Here is a 20,109-nt window from a genome sequence, read left to right on the forward strand (position 1 = left end):
AGATTTGAATGTCATATCAGAAATCCTACAGTTTTAATAGCTGTGTCTATTCAGCACAGTAATTGCCATATGCATTGAAACTTCACATTTAAAAACAGAAAACAAAGTTATTGGTTCTTCAATTGAGAATGCCTGTAACACTCTGCTGGTATTTACATTACAACATTATAACTCAGGGTTCTCTTCCTCTGCATTTGCTACCAGTTTCTTGGTGTCCACCAGATCAGGCTTGGACCGTTCATTGTTGGAGAAGAGTGGGTTCTCAAAGTTAGTTAACTTTTCAGGAATAGGTAGGTGGTGGCCAGACCTCTTGAAGATGAAGAAGACGATCAATATCCCTATGGCAATCGCAGTAATGACTAACACAACTGGCAAAATGATGTGGCGACGGGTTTGAAGATCCACCGTTGGACTTACTGTACAGATTCAACACATCGATGATATTCAGCCAAAAGAAGTAAACTATAATTATGAGTCAAATAAAAATGATGAATGAAGAGATGGAACTTACCTGTTGTTGGTGGGGGGTCTCGTAATACTAGAAAGAAGTAGAATATGATCAAATAAAATTTTCTAAAGGACTAAAGATGCTTTTCTTTATCATTTCATTGACAGCATACTCTACATATCTCAGTTTCTGAATATATATATATAAAAAAAACAAGTCCTAATAAGTGTGACGGTCTCACCTTTGGGTGCTTTGCAAATATATCCTCTGTCATGCCACTGTCTACCTGTCCTCCATCTCCCATCTGACGTACTAATAGATCCATAATTGTTGTCACTAGGTTGATCCACATCCCAGTTACTGTAGTCCATGACTGTTTTATCCAACCACTTCCATACACCTGGGGACAAAGAAAATTCAGTACTCGCTTATCTGTTTACAGTTTCTTTTTGTACCCGATGAAGAACCTTTTCAGTTTGACATTCAACATCATTTCTTTCTGTGTAAAAAGGAAACAAGATTAAACAACACAGAAATTTTCCAAATGTGCTTCCATAATCTATAATGTAACTTTTAATACATTGTTTTTACTGTGATAAGTAAAAACAACATATTGTAAAATGACTAATTGAAACAATAAGTATGAAAAAGAGAGGGCATTTTGTAAAATTTAACCTCAGAGCCACAGTAATTGGTCACTGGAAACATAACATTGACTTATTATTACCTTATAAAGTTGTTTCGGGCAAACAGACACCCACAGAGCAACATTAGCATTTGTTGATGTGTTCAATCTACAGTATCCTGGTTTGAATTTTTTAACTAAACTGAAAAAATCAAAAGAAGCTGAATGATGCAAAAACAACTCTGTGAAGGTGAGGGCAATTTTAAGAGCTGGTGGTTGAGTCCTCACAGGTTTGTCACTATGAGCGAGGCCTTTTACATTACACATAGTCTCTCAATCCATATTTAATATAAAGATACTGATCGGTGTCGCTAAATATATAAAAAAAGATTTACATTTGTTGTTACCAAATGTAGTTTCTATGCTAGTTTCAGTTCTCTATTCTGCACAAATAGATAATCAACCTACAGTAATTTTGTAACCTCTTTGTTTCAGAGCTTCTGATTGACAAGATTACTTTCTTTCTTTATATTCAAGAAAGTATAGCTTAATGTTTCTCCACTGAGAATTTGACAGTACCTTTGTGAGTTTTGTACAAGCCGATCCAGAAGGAGAATTGACTGTCCTGATATAAATTCAGATTGCTTAGAATAAATTGTTGCTCAGAGGGTTCTTCAATGCTGGCAAGAGTTCCACCTTCACAAACAGACAATCAAAAAAAGCACAAAAACAGTAGGACCTTAGTTAAAGCGAAACACAACTGAGTGATTAAGAACGTGTATTAGACCAGCCATAGAAAATCCTTACCATGTCTCTCACAGCTAGCAGATGCATCTGGCCACTTAATCTTTTGTGTGAGAAAGAGGTAACAATGACCCTTAAATGGTATCCAAGTGGACCTGTGGCTTATGTAACTGGGTGATTCTGGGTCCTCAGGGCAAAATCCTGGGAAATGACTTGACTCTGTAGGTGGCACATCTGTGAATGATAGAGACAGTGATGAAACTGAGGTTAACTAATACAGTACACCTATTAGACAGTATTGTAGAGAAGGAAAACTATGTCACATCTAAAACAAAATACAATGATGACAGCAGTGTAATGCAGTTGTGTTGATATTAAAACGATGGTCCAGATGTTGACATTAGCCCTACCTGTAGACTTCATACAAATACTGGTCATGTTCTGATTGCAGTCAGCAGTCTTCCATTTTCCATCCACATCCACGTACACACAATGTCGGTCCGTGCTCGGTTCCCTTCTATCCCAATTGGATAAGGTCATATGCCAGCCATCAACATAAATGAAATATCCACGAGTCTGTAAAGCAAAGATTGATCAGCCTGCATTCAGCATCATTTATCAAATTCAGTCTTTTAGGAATTTTATCGAAATTGATTTATTAAATTAAATTATTTTCTTCCCTTTTCTTACAATCGTCTGTGAAAAATTAAATACAGCATTTCAGCAATTACAGAATACAGATTCTAAAGTGAAAATCTTTGTTAAACAAGTCACTGTTGCCAGTTATCAGCATTTATTATTTTAACATTTGCGGTAATGAAACAAGTTACAAGCAGAGGTTAGTCGTGTTATTTTGCTATGTGCTTCTAGAGATGTTTTGTACTCTGTACCTGCTTTTTGTTCAGTCCAATCCACACAGAAGAGTTCAGATTCAAAGCCATCAGCTCAACATAGACCCGTGACCACTCATTTCGCAGGCTAGCCAGGTTGGCATCATCACTTTGACAGTGCTTCTGTGCTGTTTCCCAGTTCATTGGCTGAGTAACAACCTTGATAGAGTCATTAAATACTTTGACATATTCGATAGTAATTGTTGGTGCGGGGGGGTCCGGGAGAGTTGAATCTGTTTAGAGTGAGAAGTTAGACAAATGTAGTTTTTTCATTCATCGTAATGTCAAGGGCTCTGTTGTATGGATTTTAAAAGTTAGCATTCTTTTCCATTCTCCTGTAAAGAATGAAATTACTCACCCAAATACAAAAAACATTCAATTTGAATAGGCCCATGTTTGAAATATAATGTAACACATCTTAACTTTCTTAATGAAATCATAAGTCTGATCAGAGAATGACCCCTGATTCGGAAATACTGATTACAGTTACACAACAGATCATCATTTGCTTTAGTACAATTAGTAGGTTTAAGTGTAGAATTATCCCTAAATTGAAAATTCATGTATTAAATGTAGTAAAAATTACATTGAAGCTTGTGCAAAAACCAGGCATTTTTTTCAGCTGTTCTTTGCTTCAGGTATGCACCATGCACCTACTGATTTAGTCCAAATGTCCATGAAATAAAGAATATCTGGTAAAAGTAAGTTTTTGAATTAGAGCTGCAACGGTTAGTTGATTAATCAGCAGCTCTTCTGATAACAATATAATTCATTTAGGCATTTTTTTAATATGGAAAATGTCAAATATTTGCTGTTTCTAACTGCTTAAATGTGAAGGTTTGCTGTTTTCTTTATAACTGATATCAAACTGAACACTATCTCACTATTTTCTGGCATCTTGTAGACAAAATGATGAATCGAATAAATGATCGGTAGATGACAAGTGCTTTGGAAATTACTGTATGTAACTAATACTACTGGCCAATACTGTGCCAGTTCTTGTCTACTAAAATCACTCTAGGCCACAGGAAATGCATTTAAGAGGAAAGGCAGAGGATCTGCTCACCAAGATTTCGAAGACAGACATATCCATTGGTGTCATTGCAGGACATTGGTGTCCATTTCCCAATGCCAATGTTAGGCTCGGTGGTCATCGCTGCACACTCCTTTTGCTGAACCACAGAGGGAGAATAGTGAGGTAACTAGTGTGTATATTGAGCAAACTACTGTAAGAATCAGGTTCATTCTGGAGCAGTTATGTTCTGCTGATAAATGCAATCATGCACCAAAGGATCACTTGAACTCTATTGCTTTTTGATGGTGGTGTGAATCTTTGGCGTCAGTTACATGGGACTAACATTATTAACATGATCATTAATTAACCAAGACACCAGTTATCTTTGGTTAAGAGGAGGCTTATCTTAATGTACGATCATATAAATCACCATCCACTGACGACAACTAGTTTTCCATGTTAACTAGAACTAACCCAGCAGGGTACCCAGTAGTTTCTATGCAGTGAACTTTACCCCTCAAAAGGATTCTCTGTAAATTCTTGATTTATTTTAGTTAATTTTGACACTATGATGTAAATATTTTCACATGATAACCAATAACCCCCAAACAGTTTCATCATCTGTTAGAGTTGTATGACAGGTATGGTTGTCTGTTTGTCACAAAAGCTCAAAGTCATGGCAAATGAAGCTGTATTGGATAATACTTTGTGTGAAGAAACTATTACCTGAAATATTGGATGAAACCTCTCAGGATAGTAATCAAGCTGTAATGAAATCAGAGGAATTGTAATGAATACACAAGCAAAAATATATTACAAACAATACAGATTTCTTATGATTCATCAAAATTCTAGACAAAGGCTGATGCCAGAAGCAAAATCCCAGTTTTTCAAGACAAATGAAGTGGTTTCATTACAATCAAAAGATCTAGGTAATTTTACCTCATCATGATAAGGGTGTAGTCTGTAACGGTGATGAAGCCCCTGCAATGTAAGACCAACATGTCAGAAATTTTTGCAATACACCAAAAATGTGTTATAAACAGTACAGATGCATGTAACTTAATTGTGTGTACATGAGACATAGCAGTTGTTTCTGCCTTAACTTGACACAGTTATGCAACAAGTACAGTAAAGTTTAAACACGTTACCCAATGAGCACGCTCTATAACTCTCACTGGACGCTGGCGCTGCAACAGTGGAGAAACAAAGGGTCACATTTTCATACTTTCTGCACTACTAAAGAAAGTTATATCAGTGTAGCAAAACTTTTTTAGTAGAGCAGCACATAACTGATGTACTTAAAATTTTAATACAAAAATCACAGTATCCACTTACTTCAGTCCCCCAGTTGTTGTATCGCATTGGTCGACCGTCTGTCCAGTAAAACTGATTGCCATGTTGATTATGCAAACCAATCCACAGGTTTGTAGTAGGTGCCTTGGCCAGTTCCGCTGACAGAAACACTGAAAATGTAACACAAATGTAACAACTTTTAATCAGACATTCTTAATTTGTATTTTAAGCAATCACCAACACTATTTAAATGAAGAGGCAGTGTGATTTGTACACTGATATGTACAGTTAATGGTTAGCTTGATGTTACCTGTAGTCTTTGTGGTGTGTTTAAATACAGCATAGTCTTTTATATTTTTATTGGCGTTATTGAAATTTTCCGAAACTGTACCTTTTATGAAAAAGAAATATTATTTCTACCCACCATATATTTAATCGGTTACTTTCTTCCCAAACCTTACAAAGTAAGGCTTGCTTGGAAATTCTAATTTGACCAATGAGGATGCTCCCTGTAATTTCTGATAACTTGCATTAATGAGTTGGAATTTTTTGTCAACCTTTCAACAAGAAAGGGTGTTCTATGGGTAATGCATGATAAAGTTAGCAGCATATTGTTTAGCAAACAAAAAGTGGCCAGGAGAAAGAGGATAAAAGACAACAGGATGAGTTTACTGCTGAACTGATGAAATTAGGCAAGTCTTTTATTCAACATGATTGAAGTTCATTGAATGCAAGAAATGTTGGCATGCAGCCGGAGGCTAAAGTTAGCTGGATTGGCTATACTCTCAATAGAGAACAGCGGACCCAAGGCTTGAGCAGTGTATCTAATGATTTGCTGAGCATGAGGCCCATCAGAACTAATGGGTGAGTACAGGTTTCTCTGCTTTTTAGGGATTTAAATTAATAGCCATGTAAATGTTACCTATCATACGATGGATAACTTGTGATAACATGTGGGCACTGTGTTATTGAGGATGAATGATGAATTCTAGAAATGCAGCAATTCTGTGATGAGGTGCTGTCCTCTATTCATTCCTACTGTGTTGATCTATAACGATGTGTTGCATTTTTCTTGATGGGTATTTGTATATACTTACAGACAAACAGTGTAAGATAAATTTATGTTGATTTGTTAGTGTTGGCTGGCTAAAGCTATTTCAGATGTTTGATAGTTGCTGTGGTGGTTTGAGTCACTAAGGTGGGGGGCAGAAAATAAATATTTGCAACAGGAATCACAGTTATGTTATGCTAGAGCCTATGACCAGAAATTAAGTGTGTGTGTGTGTGTGTGTGTGTGTGTGTGTGTGTGTGTGTGTGTGTGTGTGTGTGTGTGTGTGTGTGTGTGTGTACACAAAACAAACCTTGCTCATATCTGGAGAGAATTGAGGCTAGATTTCCTCCCATTGCTTTGCATTGTCTCCTCGCTCCTTCCCATGTCTCTTTCTGGCTATTAATGATGTTGTAGCACTATAGGTGAAAAATCAACAGCTGTGTGTGATATTTCAAATGAGCAGTATTTTTTTTTTTATCCACAGATAGATCAATGCTTAAAAGGAATGTTGTCAGATTGAAGGCCCATTTCATTACAGGTACTGAGAATTGAATTATGTGCAATATCAGTTGTATTCCCTTGAAAAACAAGTATAATAAGAGATCATAAAAGTGGTATCTGACCTTTGTGTTGAATTTTTTCCAGTTTTGTGGACAGCCACCTCTTGGAGGAACTGTTGGTGCTACAGTGGCATTGGCAGGTGGTGAGCCACTGCGTTTACAAATGGATTTGTACTCATATCCACAATAATAAACATGCCAGAACCCTGTGAGTCAGAATATAAAATTAGCTTCAAACAATGTGATTTTTTTTTTTTTTAAACATCTAATCTCAGTTGGATTCTTTATCAAATTCATTGTATGAAAGTATGCCATTGGAGATAAATCAGTTTTGAGTTACTGACCCATAGTGGTAGTCATGATAGCACAATTCTCATCGTTGTTCTTGAAATTAGGTTGATTTTCATCCCACCTTTGAAACACCACTGGAGACCCATCCATCCACCTTTTTGGAACACAAGAAAATCAGTTGAAATTTTAAGACACATTAATTGCACACTTTAAGTTCCATCTTGTTTTTTAAGCGTATACATGGTTACACTGCAAAATAATTTGACAAAATGAGCTCTGCTCTTGAATCCAGACCACCAAATTTTGTTCAAAGAAATAATTGAGCTGCTAGATCCAATCAAATATGACAAAACAAGAGTGATGTCAGGTCTCAGCAATGCTTTTATGTATGAATTGTTGTCCTTTAGCCTGTAGGGGTCAAAGGACCCAGGACCAAATCAGGAGAAATGCATGATAAGTGTTAATGTGGTTGCCTTGTGTCTGGTAATATCATAGAGGGATTTCACCTAATTGATGTGGGTGCCATTTTGAATTTTATCAAAAACAGTTTATTCACTACTCATTGGACAAACCTTGTCCAATCTTCACTAAAATTTGCTCTTAAAATGGTCTTCAGACTAAACTAGACTTTTGATTTTTGAAAGCGTTTGTCCGTCACAACCAATCAAACTTGGTGGCAAAGTTGCTAAAAAGGAAGTGAGGTTATATCTTAGTAACAGCTTGTGTGTATCCAGATCAAACTTGGTACATGAAGTGAGGTTGAAAAGTAAATAATAATCTCCTTTCCTAACCACTTTTTCTTGACCTTCTTGACCTTGATCTTTGACCACAAAAACAATGCAGACAGGTTTGAAATGTTCAAACAAGATAACATTAAAGAAATATACAACTAGAAATAGTTAAGCCATTAAAATAATAATTCATTGAAAATAAGCGAGGCGCCAGAATAAACTATAATTGGACATAAGTAGGCTGTATTGAGTTTTTTTCTGGCTTTTTATACCTTTTATTTATAGGTACAGTGAGAGGAAAGTTGGGGAGAGAGAGAGGGGGATGACATGCAGCAAAGGCCTGCGGGTCGGACTCGAACCCCGGGCCGCTGCGGTTAGGTTCTGACATGAAAACAAACATAAATTGTGGCGTAATTTCTATGCATCTGATGCTAGAACAAGCAAATTTACAGTGTTCATGATAGCACAAAAATCTGACTGACAATCTGGTTCAGCACCAATATTATCAGGCGAACCTTGCAACAGTTACTATTTTAAATAAGTATTTTCCAATAAAATTACTTACAGCACAACACAGTGGTCACATCATATTTCATATAATTTGTCATACTTGTCCTTTGTTTGACTTCTTTTGTATTTTGTATTTAGTTCATTATTCATTGCTTAATTCATACTCACGTGGATGTTCCATCAAGATCTACATTCAGGCCTATCCAGACAGACCCATAACTTCTGGATATCTACACACACAGGTGTGGGTTTATAGTAAAACCAGTAGTACATAAATCTAAGAATGTTCTGCACTTAAATCCCATGGGTAGTGTAGTATAAATGACATGCTTACCTGTTTCCATAAAAAGACACTTTCAGCTTCACTGTTAATAATCACCAAGTCACCATGGCTCTGTTGGCAGAAGCGACGAGCATCTTCCATGGCCTGGGACCTTCTGTTAATATAATACTGATTTCCATTCCATATTAGCCACCCATCTGATGTCTTGTTGTAGTCTGAAAATGTTTTAGAATATATATCAATAATAATATATCACAAGGATATGTGTAGGTTCAAGTTTCCAGGTTAGTGGTTCAAGAAGTGTGGCTCTTTGGATAGCAACGTTGGTCGGTCACTCAACCTGTTCTACCAGGTTGGTCTAGACAGAAATATCAATTATTGAATGGATTTCCAATAATTTTACAGACATTTATGGTCCCCAGCGGTTGAATCCTACTGACTATGGTGACCCCCTGACTTCTCTATTAGACTTACCATAAGTTTCACATTTTTAGCTTTGAGTGAAATCTCAAAGCTAAAACAGCAATTGGGCTTGCTATGGAATTTGGTACAGACCTTTATTTCGACATTAGGAAATGGTAATGAGTTTGATGATAATGTTAGTTTTCCTCTAGCACCATCAAACTGAGATCATGGTAAACATTATACCTAGTGAACATCACTATGTCAGCATTGTAATCGTGGGCATGTTAGCATACTTACATGAGCATTTCATTTAAGCACAGTCTTACAGAGTTGCAGTGTTCGTAAGACAAGGTTTGGCTTAAAGGGAATTTCCAATGTATTGTTTGTACTTGTGCAGAGAAATGGCCACTTACCAGGAGTGACAGGGTCTGGAGGTGGATTTGGAGTCACTCCTGTAAGGACAGAAGAATTACACTCAGAACACTGAGTAGAGCAGTGGAGTGGTACAGTAGTAGTCAGCTTTGAGCTGAGACTGTGTACACCTTGATAAATGTGAGGATTGACATTATTGGAAAGTCAGAGTTAATCATCTAACCTTCAGCAAATACTACAAGAAAATACATGCTCTCAAAACCTTATTGCCAAACAAGGGAGAAAGAAATGGATTTAGCTGCCCAGTTATTTTACCTGCACGGATCTGGCACAGCCATCCATGGTATGTCTCACAGTGCACATCATTCCAAGACCCACTCCTCCTCTGCTTCCACATGTTAAATTCAGCACAAGATTCCACATTATTTTTATTGTTTGGCTCATCATCCTCCCAGTGTTGGAACTGCAGCTGCAACAAAAACAAACAATGAAAGAAACGGCGATTTAGAATTTCATAATATATTTAATTGAGTCTCCTGGATTATAAACTAAATGACTATTGAAGTAGAAAACTATTTACTCACTGGGGATCCATCGCTCCATACATAACCAGTGACTGGGTCAGGGGCACTAAGTCCAATCCAGACTGTTTCATGGCTATAATGGGCAAAGTTATATTAATGACTCAACCATACAACCTGTTTGTATATGTGTATGTGTATATGTTTCAAGAACAAACTCTTGCCTAACTTGATAGTTATCTGTAGATGTGATGTCCCAGTGCTTTGCTAGACACTGCCCAAACTTTATCATCTACTACAACCAGTTTTGTATTTTTTTTATTTAGTAATTTGCCAAGTTCCACTGTACCGATCTGGTAGCATTTCGAGCTCAGTAGAGCTGTGGATGCTGAGCAGGTCTCCTCCAACGGTCATGCAGTAATCTCTGGCTTCATACCAGGTTCTCTTGTTTGTAGATGACTCTAAAAACAACTTCACAAAGAGGTTCAGCATGTCACTTCACACCAAGCCACCAAGCTTTGATACATTCTCTGTATGTGTACCTGTTGGAGTACTTTCAGGATTTTGTTTTATAACCGACAGTACACTGATTTCTCATGGATATCTGGACCATGGTGCTTAAAATGTGTATATATATATATATATATATATATATATATATATATATATAAACACTATATATCAAATGTTTACGTTAATATGACTAATCAAGCTAACAAAGAAAAGCTATTCAGTCACATAAGTCAGGTCATGACTGGAAATAAAATACTTGGATGGAAATTGTTTGTGACCATACCAAAAATTGTATCCCATGTCCCACATTTCTTTTAGTGTAGCTGCACTATGAAGTTACGTAGCTTTACGGAGGAGGCAACCATTAACTCTCTGTGTGTGTGTGTGAGTTATTTGAATATTGTATAAAGTAAAATATGAACTTATCCTTTCAGCTGAGGTAAGATTTTTTCTAGTGATTGTACCTTGAAGCAGTAGTTTCTTGATCCCATTGAACTCCAACCATCTGCACACTTTGGAGGGTTAATAGTGGGTGGGGCAGGGGTTAAAACTGCCCCCTCTGCCAGGTGTTTGCAAATGTACTTCTCCTTATTGGTGCAGGGCAGCACATCCCAGAGGCCAGCAAAAATCCCAGTTTTCATGGCAACACAGCCCTGTCGGTGACCTTGTGTTGTTAAGGGAGAAACCGTGAAATATCAGTTGTGAAACCACACTTTACAGAAGGAATATATAATTTCTCCATACCTGGCATTTCAGCGTTCCAGTGAGTAAATCTCACTGAGTCTTTGTTGGTCCACACAAATTCATCAACGTTTTTCTGGTTTGAGAGCCCTAGCCAGAAGTGATTCTCTTGTCTCATCCCTACCAAGCTGACTAGGAATGCATTGTCCACCCTGGAAATATTTAGAGGGGATCATAGTCATAAATTATCAAAAGCGTACTTAACATTTTTGTTTTGTTAAAACTACATTTTTAAATCCCAGTTGTACGCTTAATGCTCAGAGCATTTGAAATGAAAATAAATGTTCTTACCCACTTGAAACATCAGCTAAGTAAGACTCTGAACTCTTGCAGTCATCTTTAGCTTCATCAAAGGTTTTGGTTCCCATCCCTATGAAGTAGCAGTATGAGCCATGTTTCCTCCACCCCTGGATTGTTGGGAAGTGACCATCATATGAATTTTCATACTTTGTTTTAAAGTTATTTTATGTGCAGTTTTTGCCTTTAATGTGGTAAGGACAGTTAGAGTGACAGGAAAGTTGGGGGAGATAGAGGGGATGACATGCAGCAAATGGCCCAGGCTGGATCTGAACCCAGGTCAGTGAGGTACAGACTGAGTCTAAGTGGTATGCATTCTACTAGATATGTAATATGGCCTAAAGGTAATATTGGAATTTTTAGGCTATATCATGATAAACAATATATCTCAAATATGCACAATATATATATAAATATATACTTGAAAGCTCTTTTATACCACTTCATGTGTTTTAACCCTTTGATGCATAATAAGATGCCTCTTATACCGTGCTGCTGCATTGTGTGATCTAGAGATTTGGCATCTCACCTCTTCTCGTGACTCACCCGTGACAAGTGGCTCCCAGCAAAAATAGACAGGGAAATGTTTGTTGATTGTCATATTGACATGATACCAGCAACATTATATATAACTGACACCTTTCACTATAGTTTCTATGTCTAATGTCACACACATGAAAATATTATATTTTTGTTATTATCCTATATTTTTTAACCATTTTAGCAGCTGCATGGAGAGACAGAGAAGGCCACATGTACTATATGATCATTGCAGAAACCCAGTGTTGGTTATACTTTATGTCGATAATTTAACAGGTTGAGTGCACAATTTTATCAGTGCGCTCTCTCTCTCTCTCTCTCTCTGTCTCTCTCTGTCTCTCTCTGTCTCTGTCTCTGTCACTGTCTCTGTCTCTGTCTCTTTACCTCTCCCTCTCCCTCTCCCTCTCTCCCTGTGTGTGTGGTTGTAGGCCTCTGCCAACCAGCCAAGTTGCGGGATTTATTATAAAAAGTTTATCCTTGCATCCAAATCAATGTTTGTGCTAAATTTAAAGAAATTCCCTCAAGGTAGTCACATTTAAGGGGCCAAAACCGTGTTTTGTGAGGTCACAGTGACCTTGAACCTTGACCTTTGACCACCACAATCTAATCAGTTTATGCTTGAGTCCGAATCAATGTTTGTGCTAAATTTGAAGAAGGCCCCTTAAGGTATTACTGAGATATTGAGTTCACAAAAATGGGACAGACAGACAGATGTACTGATGGACGGATGGGGTGGAGGGGTCAACTTTGAATGCAGCAACCAACAAATCCTGCACAGTGTAACTTCAAACAGCTGCAACTGTGGTAGCATAGTTTATTTTCTTTTTCTGCACTGCAAACTGCTGCTTGCTGCTGCAAGAGACAACACTGAGCTCAAGAAGGTTTAGAAAGCTCAAATGAGCTTACAGTGATTGCTGAGTTGGATGTGGTTGGATGAGCCTTTTTTTCTATGTATCTATTTTTTTTTAAATTAACAATAAGTAAATGTAACGTACAATTTTGCACCCGATGTTCTGCTCCACTTCATCTCCAATGGGTTTTGAAGCACTCCTCTTCATACAGATGAAACCATGCTTCTCCTCACATACACGGTCAACCCAGTTCCCATTCTGCAACAAAGTACCATAAATTACTGATTTATGTGGAGAGTGGATATATTGGAAGGTATACTATAGTCAATATGATGGTGTCATATGTCAAACAGAAAAACATATTTTTACGACAATATGCAGTACACAATACGCTTTACAGCAATATGTTGCTGCCTGATGAATCAAGTTAGTGTTAGTATTTAATGTCACTTTACCTCTGTGTACATACAGTATTTTGTGTGCATGTACTTAGGGATGATACATGGGGGTGTTACACAGGAATGTTTTGTTGACCGAAGCAGGTCAGTTTTCATGTGCCCCATACCCACACGCTGCTCCTTACCTCTCCTCTGATGAGAACACAGTCCTGTATGTCAGTGGAGACAGCAGGTTTCCCAAACTCCCAGCTGGTGAAGCTGACAGTAGAGTGGTCAATCCAGTCAAACAGCCCCTCTGTCTTCCTGTCATTCAGTCCAATCCAAAGCTCATCAGTGGATGCTGCAGACAAAAAAAAAAGAAAATCCATAAATCAATATTTTCCAATAATTTTATGTTACTTCTGAATTACATTTTTTGTTGTTGTTTTTATTCATGTCTCAAATTGACTTGTCTACATTTTCTGCCTTTATTAGATAACAATAACGGAGAGATAACAGGAAATGAGAGAGAAGGATATGCTGCAAAGGTCCCTGACCAGACTTGAACCAGAGACGTTGTGTTTCATGGTCAGCATCTTCACCCAGAGAATCTCTTCCTTTAAGGTAAACCATTATTTTATTGTCCTCACGTACCATATCCAAGTTGAGAGATGACAAAGCTTTGCTCCTCCACATTGTGGATGCTCACCAGGTCCCCTCCATCATTACGGCACTCTGTCTGAGCTTCAGACCATGTTTTCTGATCACGATTAAGGTGGAAGCAGTGACCATTGTAGGGAATCCAAGGGCTTGAACAAAATCCTGTCTGAACGGCTTATCATGAAAAGAACAAAGAAATACACAGACTGAATGACAGATGTGGCTCAGCTTACTGTATTGGGAAAAACATAGGTTTGTTTAGTAGCCACAGTTTGAGTTTTGCTAAGAAATTCTAGATTAGAAAAGAATATATTTTCCTTACCTTGTGTAGGATTTCCCTCAGTCCCTTTACTATAACAGATGTAGCCCAGTTTCTTGGTGCAAGGTGAACTCTGCCATGAGTACTGTACAGCAGGATCAACAATTGCACAGTTGTATCCCGGGTAAGGAAGTGGATGTCCTAAAAAAGTGATGGTTATACTTGACATGCTGGTTTTGCAAGACAGCCTTATATAAGTTCTCTGATTTGTCTTAGTCTTATAATCCTGTGCATAACCCCTTGTAATACTACAAATTGTTGTTTTTACACTTATGTTCTATAGAGTAAACAAACAAGATATAACATGATAATTTGGGGGGTTGGTATTTAGATGTAGAGCCAGGTTAGCTGTTTCCCACTCTTTTCAGTCTTTATGCTAAGCTAATGCCTGCCCATAATTTGAGGACTTTATTACTTTCTTTTAATTCACTTGGTACCGCTGTAACAAATATACAATTGTTTCTGGTATAGATGGAAACTTCAGGGAGAAAAAGACTAATTTGTGGTTGCTGAATGCATTGAAATTTTTTTTTTTTTTGTAGACACAGACTGTGTGTTGCTAATACATTTTGACATAGTACCCTTTTAATTTGTAAGAATTTTAGCACAAAGTATTGAAGTGCAGGAACAACCTACCTGAGTCCCATTTCATATAACGGTAAGGCCTCCCACTGGACCATTTCCAACCATGTTCTGGATCTAGGATCAGCCCAGTCCAAAGTTTACTGCCCTCTCTCCCGAGTAGTACTGTTGGGGGAATGGGGAACAAAAATGTCAAAGTAGTTTTTCCCTAAGTCATTAGTTGTTGTTAAGATTCAAAGTTCCTAGTTGATTTTAACAATAGTATCCATTCAAACGATTAGATTTATCGGTGCAAATAGCGCCTTCAAGAATGTATAAAAAATATCTTTTTATTAAGGAGACCTATTATTGATAAAAATACAGTTATAGAAAATTAAATTCAATGAAACAAATAGAACCAAATGAATTTCTATATCTTTCATATTTATGGTCACCTTACCTGTGACATAAGCCTGCTCGTGAGGATCGGTGATACTGAGCAGGGAGGCGCCCTGCTGTTTGCAGCTGGCCTCAGCCTGGGGCCAAGTTAGAGCTGAGTGGGTGTTGAGCTGGTAATGTGCTCCTGTTGTTGGGTGTACATGCCAGTCTGCTACGGCTGTTAAATTAATGTACAAAATATGGATGTTAATATTTGCTACAAAGTATAATATTTTCTCCCTTTAACCTGAAGTTGTGCATTTTTGTCTTCATTAAATGCTGGGAGTTTACTTAACTGTAAACTTGTGGTACTTCCTAAATCAAATTATGATTAATAATTAAAAATAAATACAGCTCCTGAAATCCTCCATCTTTCACGTAAAGTACTTTTTACTGGCAGTAGTTTTTACTGGCAGGACTCACAGTTAGTTGGACAGTAGCCCCAGAGATTATTGGACTCATAGTTTGTTTCTGTTGCACACCAAGGATGGTCTGAGTCAACTGTAGTGCAGTCTGAGTACCACTGGCCTCCATACATAAAGGGAAACATGCAGAGCTTTCCTGCTGCATTTCCACTGATGGCATAAAGTTCTGAAAGGAAATGAGAAAAGAAAACAACATATGACAAAACACATCAAATCATGATATCTTTTCCACAATTCAAATAAAGATTTATAAAGCAATTATGACCATATGGAATATATTAAGTAAAGATGACTGCATGAGTAGCTATTAACAAGTTTATAAAGCTAATGTATGTAAATATCATCATTTTAGTTTTATTTTCTTGTTTTGTACTTGAAATTCTCTGACTTTGATTATTATTCTAGTGTAGTGAGTACAAGTCCTTCAAAACTTTTTATGCAGTACTGTACCTCTGTATGTTCTTGTGCAAGCACCACTGGATGTCCCTGAAATTGTGAGGTGGTTATTTGGTCCTATTGTTTTGGAGAGAACTGCCGTATTATCTGCAGTGAGCTCAATGTAAAGCTCTTGGCCTTTGAGGGCGAGCACTGTTTCATTCCTGCATTCCCACTTTTGGAGTTCACCGTTTTCATCACAGTCGTAGAGGCTTATTTCACTTCCCACACTTTTCCCCTGGACTCCCAGGCACTTTTTCCTCTGTTGAACCAGGAGTCGGTCACCAGTTGTCCAGCGTATGTCATTGCAGTTGTTATTTGTTTTAACCAAACAAAAACCAGTGGCCTTGTTAGTTAGTTGAAATGGTGAATCTGTGCAGAAATAATTGGTATAAACACACATTTGACTGTTTATTACATAAGAATTTAGAAAATCATTCAAGCATCTCTTTGCACAGTCTGTCCTTGGAGTTGGTTTTGACGTGTCTAAATTGATTTTGTATTACGTAGAAAATAACATTGACAACTGTAAGAAATGTAGAAGAGTTAATTTGGCAAGGCAACAAAGGTGACACAAAATGCATTCCACAATGACATATGTTAAAAAACAATCTCTCAAACAGAGTGCACATTTGCTCAATCTCACAAAAATCTGAAAATTAAAAGTTGGAATACTTAACCATCTGAAGCCAAACATTGGAGCATTTGGATGAGGAGCACAAATGCTGTACAAGTTATCCTCATTGTTAGCATTCCTCTGAAAGATCTTACAGCAGACGACTTTATCCCTGCATTTCTTGCAGAGGATTTAAGAGCTGTGTAAATGGTTATCAAAAGTCAGTCGTAATAGAACTGACACATCTCTTTTCGTCATGTCGTCATGACTTTTCATTTGTCTCGTCTCTAACTATTTTACTTAAGATCAACAAGGAGGGGCAAATGCTTTTTTTTTTTTTTTTTTTTTTTCTCTTTTCTTTTCAGGAACCCAAATGCTGATATTTGCACACTTAGCTGTTTTATTGTAAAGCACACTGCATCCCCAGCTTGTGGATGTCTGTCATTGCATAATAAACAGACTGTGGAAAACAGGAAGTGCTAGTGTCAGTGCTAGTAAGTGACCTTTTAAATGACTTCCACTCAACACAGATACCAAATACATGTACCAGATTGAAAGTTTTATTCATTTTTGACAGTGGTAGTTTTCCTTATCTTTCTATTATTTCATTAACACCCCCATTGGTAGCAAATTAGGTGTTTATTAGGTGTAGTGTTTGTGGTTTTATTTTACATTTATGAATCTACAGTTAATGTGACTTCTGTGATTCATCATAAGTAAAGACAGTAGAGAAGCAGATGTGATACAAATTGCGGTTAATAACACAGGTTCTAGGGAAGCCTTAACTGGCTGTTTGAAATTCCTGTTAATTTCAACTTTACCGAAGAACGCATTTGGCAACATTCACAACAAGGAAGCTGATAGTCAGAATGTCCCCAGTTTTCTAATCTTTTTTTGTGGCCAAGTCATTTTTGAGGCAGGCAGAGTAAACAAGAAGACAGTTCGACTTTGCAAACGAACCCAGAAGGCTCATGGCCCTGACACTTTAGGTCAACCTTGAGAAAAGTAGCACTGACTAAGGCTGATTTTACCGCATGATCTTATACCTGTATGGATTTCCTCCTGGTGCTCTGGTTTACTCCCATAGTCAAAGACATGTAAGTTAGATTACATGGCAACTCTAAATTGGCTTTAGGTGTTATAGACGGATGGATCATGCAGACAATCACAAGAGACCCACTATTGCAAATGTTACTGAAGACACCACACATCTGAGGAGCTGTCAATTGGCAATTTCAGAGGCTGGTAACTCTAATGAACTTATCCTCTGCATCAGTGGTAACTCTTGTTCTTCCTTTGCTGAGATGACCCTCATGAGAGCCAGTTTAATCAGTGTTTGATGCTTTTTGCAACTGCACTTGCAGATATAATCAAAGTTCTTGCAATTTTCCTGATTTACTGATTTACTTAGTCATGATGGACTATCTTTTATCGTTATGAGCAGTTGAGCAGTTCTTTACATAATATGGATTAGAAGACTTTAGGGATATTTACTGCACACCAACACTACCATGACAAAACACAACTGATCGTCTCAAATGCATTAACTTTTGACAAGGCCTACTTGTTAATTGACAGGCTTTCCAGGTGACTACTTCATGAAGCTGGTTGTGATAATGCCATTATAGTGCAAAGCTGTCATCAAGATAACAGTGGGGAAATGAAAAATATGAAACTTTTTTTTTGTTTTGTTGTTGTTTTTTTTAAACATGTTTTGTTTACTTCATAATCCCATATGTGTTACTTCATAATGTCTTCATTATTGCTCTACAATGTGGATAATAGTCTAAATACAGAAAAACCCATGAATGGGTAGGTGTGTCTTTTGAGTGGTACTGTATATCTTCGGTTTATTTTTATGCTGTAATGAATGTTGTCCTGTCTGCCCTGCACTATGAGCTCATCAAGGCAAGTTCCTTACAATGTTTACTATAATGTCAAGAAATGTACAGGTTAACTAAGCTCAACATCTTGTGGCCTTCATCAACATATGGAGTATGCTTAGTTGGAAGCGATTCATTTACTATCAAATGAACACATAACAGATGGTTGTAAATGGGCAGTGAGAGAAGTGGAGTTTAGGGGTGTTCCCATAAAGTTGATGCATCAGTCGAAAAAATGCCAAGTCAACTCATGAAATGCAAGTCAACTCATTGCATTTTTCTTTTTAGCTGCCTCACAGTATACAGAGCAATGCTGGTGTGACAGTGTAGCAGACTGTAAACTTAAACCGATTCTAGTTTTAAAATGACCGAACGACAAAACTAACTGTGATGGAGGTGGAGACAGGTGATGGAAACATAGGGCAGCACAAGGCAGGGCAGCGTGAACAAGCACTTCAGAGTACAAACACTTAGTATAAAGCCATCTTAACCCTTCCTGGATTCGTAAAAACATTACCAGTCAACATAATTTAGGCAGCACTTTTCCTCCACAATGCATTTGGCAAAACCATTTAATAACAAAGACAGGGTGGCAAACTCCCAAGCCACGCAAGCGGGCAGCTGTCAAAAAGCAGGGAGTTAGGCATTTCTTTGGAAAACCTCCACTGACAAGTGTAGATGGCCTGCAAAAAAAAGGCAGCTTAGAGAGGAAGCTCATTGGGCCATACCATTTACCCCTGGCTTGCAGATACTACATAGGGAAGTAGGCACATTTGTGTGACCAAATGGGAGAAAAAACATGTTGAAATAATGGTTAGATTTTTATTTGTTTGCTTAAACTCACCTATCTGATGACTATTATCCACTCGAATATAATTTCTGTAATGAATATTGTTTATGCACGCTGTTTGTCATTGGAGTTCATTATAGACGGCATGATTTTGTCTGTTTGACCACATTGATGAAACTTTGACGGGTGTCCTTGGACACAATATTCAAAGAGGAAGTGGCATCTGTGAATTTGAGAAGTGAGCTTTGAGAACACTGGTGGGAAGAGACCGAAAAATGATGAGATATGCTCGTACAAATGCTTAGTAGACAAAACAAATAGGCAACTGCAAATGCAAATTGAGTTTGGCAATCCTTGATGCATCACTGTTAAACCGTTCAGGGTGTTTCAGCACAATTCAGCACTAAAGAGGAATTTTTATGGCTCTTACAAATAGCTCTATTGCCAATTTTGTGAAAACTGAATAATTTAAAGTGCCTTGACTGAACGTGATATTTATCGTTATAATAGAGTAAAACAGCTCAGGAAAGGTGAAAGGTTTAGAAATGTCACTGATTTTACAGCAGTCTTGTACTTACTCAGTATTTAAAGAACAAAGCTTATAAACAAGATTATCCAACAAATCCCATGAAATAACCACCATTAATTGATTTACAGATCCCGATATGGGTTATACTTCTACTGTTGTCCAAAACTGCTAAAAAATCAGTCACCCTGTTGCACTGGGTGAAATGTTCCTTCAATATTTAAAAAAAAACACACAAAAAAAAAAAAAAACTTGCCAGTGTAGTTAATTTCTGTCTTCCTCAGATAAACCCACCTGTACCTATCAGTACACCAAATGTGTATGAATCCGCTGCTGAAAATAATCCCCAGCAAATGTGCTACTTAATCCTGTTATTCACTAACAAGACTAGGTCA

General features: G+C 37.5%; 2 protein-coding genes across 6 annotated transcripts in view; one reads left to right on the forward strand and one right to left on the reverse strand.

Moving 5' to 3' along the window:
* Window positions 1-20,109, forward strand: part of LOC139629902 (MAM and LDL-receptor class A domain-containing protein 1) — a 115,584-nt gene that overhangs the window by 26,364 nt on the left and 69,111 nt on the right. For all 5 annotated transcript variants that reach the window (XM_071492866.1, XM_071492865.1, XM_071492868.1 and 2 more), the window contains one exon: window positions 13,557-13,685. The gene's annotated coding sequence lies outside the window, so the exon portion shown is untranslated. The remainder of the gene's footprint in view (window positions 1-13,556; window positions 13,686-20,109) is intronic.
* On the reverse strand, window positions 27-16,838 carry LOC139629904 (macrophage mannose receptor 1-like). Its single transcript, XM_071492872.1, has 33 exons — window positions 16,580-16,838; window positions 15,915-16,271; window positions 15,463-15,630; window positions 15,062-15,217; window positions 14,677-14,787; window positions 14,044-14,181; window positions 13,716-13,895; window positions 13,268-13,422; window positions 12,829-12,942; window positions 11,288-11,403; window positions 11,000-11,148; window positions 10,720-10,919; window positions 10,092-10,213; window positions 9,806-9,878; window positions 9,537-9,690; window positions 9,263-9,301; window positions 8,496-8,659; window positions 8,330-8,391; window positions 6,974-7,074; window positions 6,693-6,835; window positions 6,380-6,485; window positions 5,061-5,188; window positions 4,874-4,912; window positions 4,665-4,706; window positions 4,449-4,487; window positions 3,774-3,879; window positions 2,708-2,940; window positions 2,228-2,393; window positions 1,881-2,051; window positions 1,653-1,769; window positions 690-848; window positions 512-538; window positions 27-416 (listed from the first exon to the last, which is right to left on the reverse strand). Exons 1-33 carry the CDS (start codon window positions 16,650-16,652, stop codon window positions 166-168), a joined length of 4,359 nt encoding a protein of 1,452 aa, XP_071348973.1. The 5' UTR covers window positions 16,653-16,838; the 3' UTR covers window positions 27-165.

Source organism: Trachinotus anak, unplaced genomic scaffold (genome assembly GCF_046630095.1).
Source record: "Trachinotus anak isolate AG129_WGS33_773 ecotype Australia unplaced genomic scaffold, CSIRO_AGI_Tana_v1 ptg000012l, whole genome shotgun sequence".
In the NCBI taxonomy this organism is placed as follows: domain Eukaryota; kingdom Metazoa; phylum Chordata; class Actinopteri; order Carangiformes; family Carangidae; genus Trachinotus; species Trachinotus anak.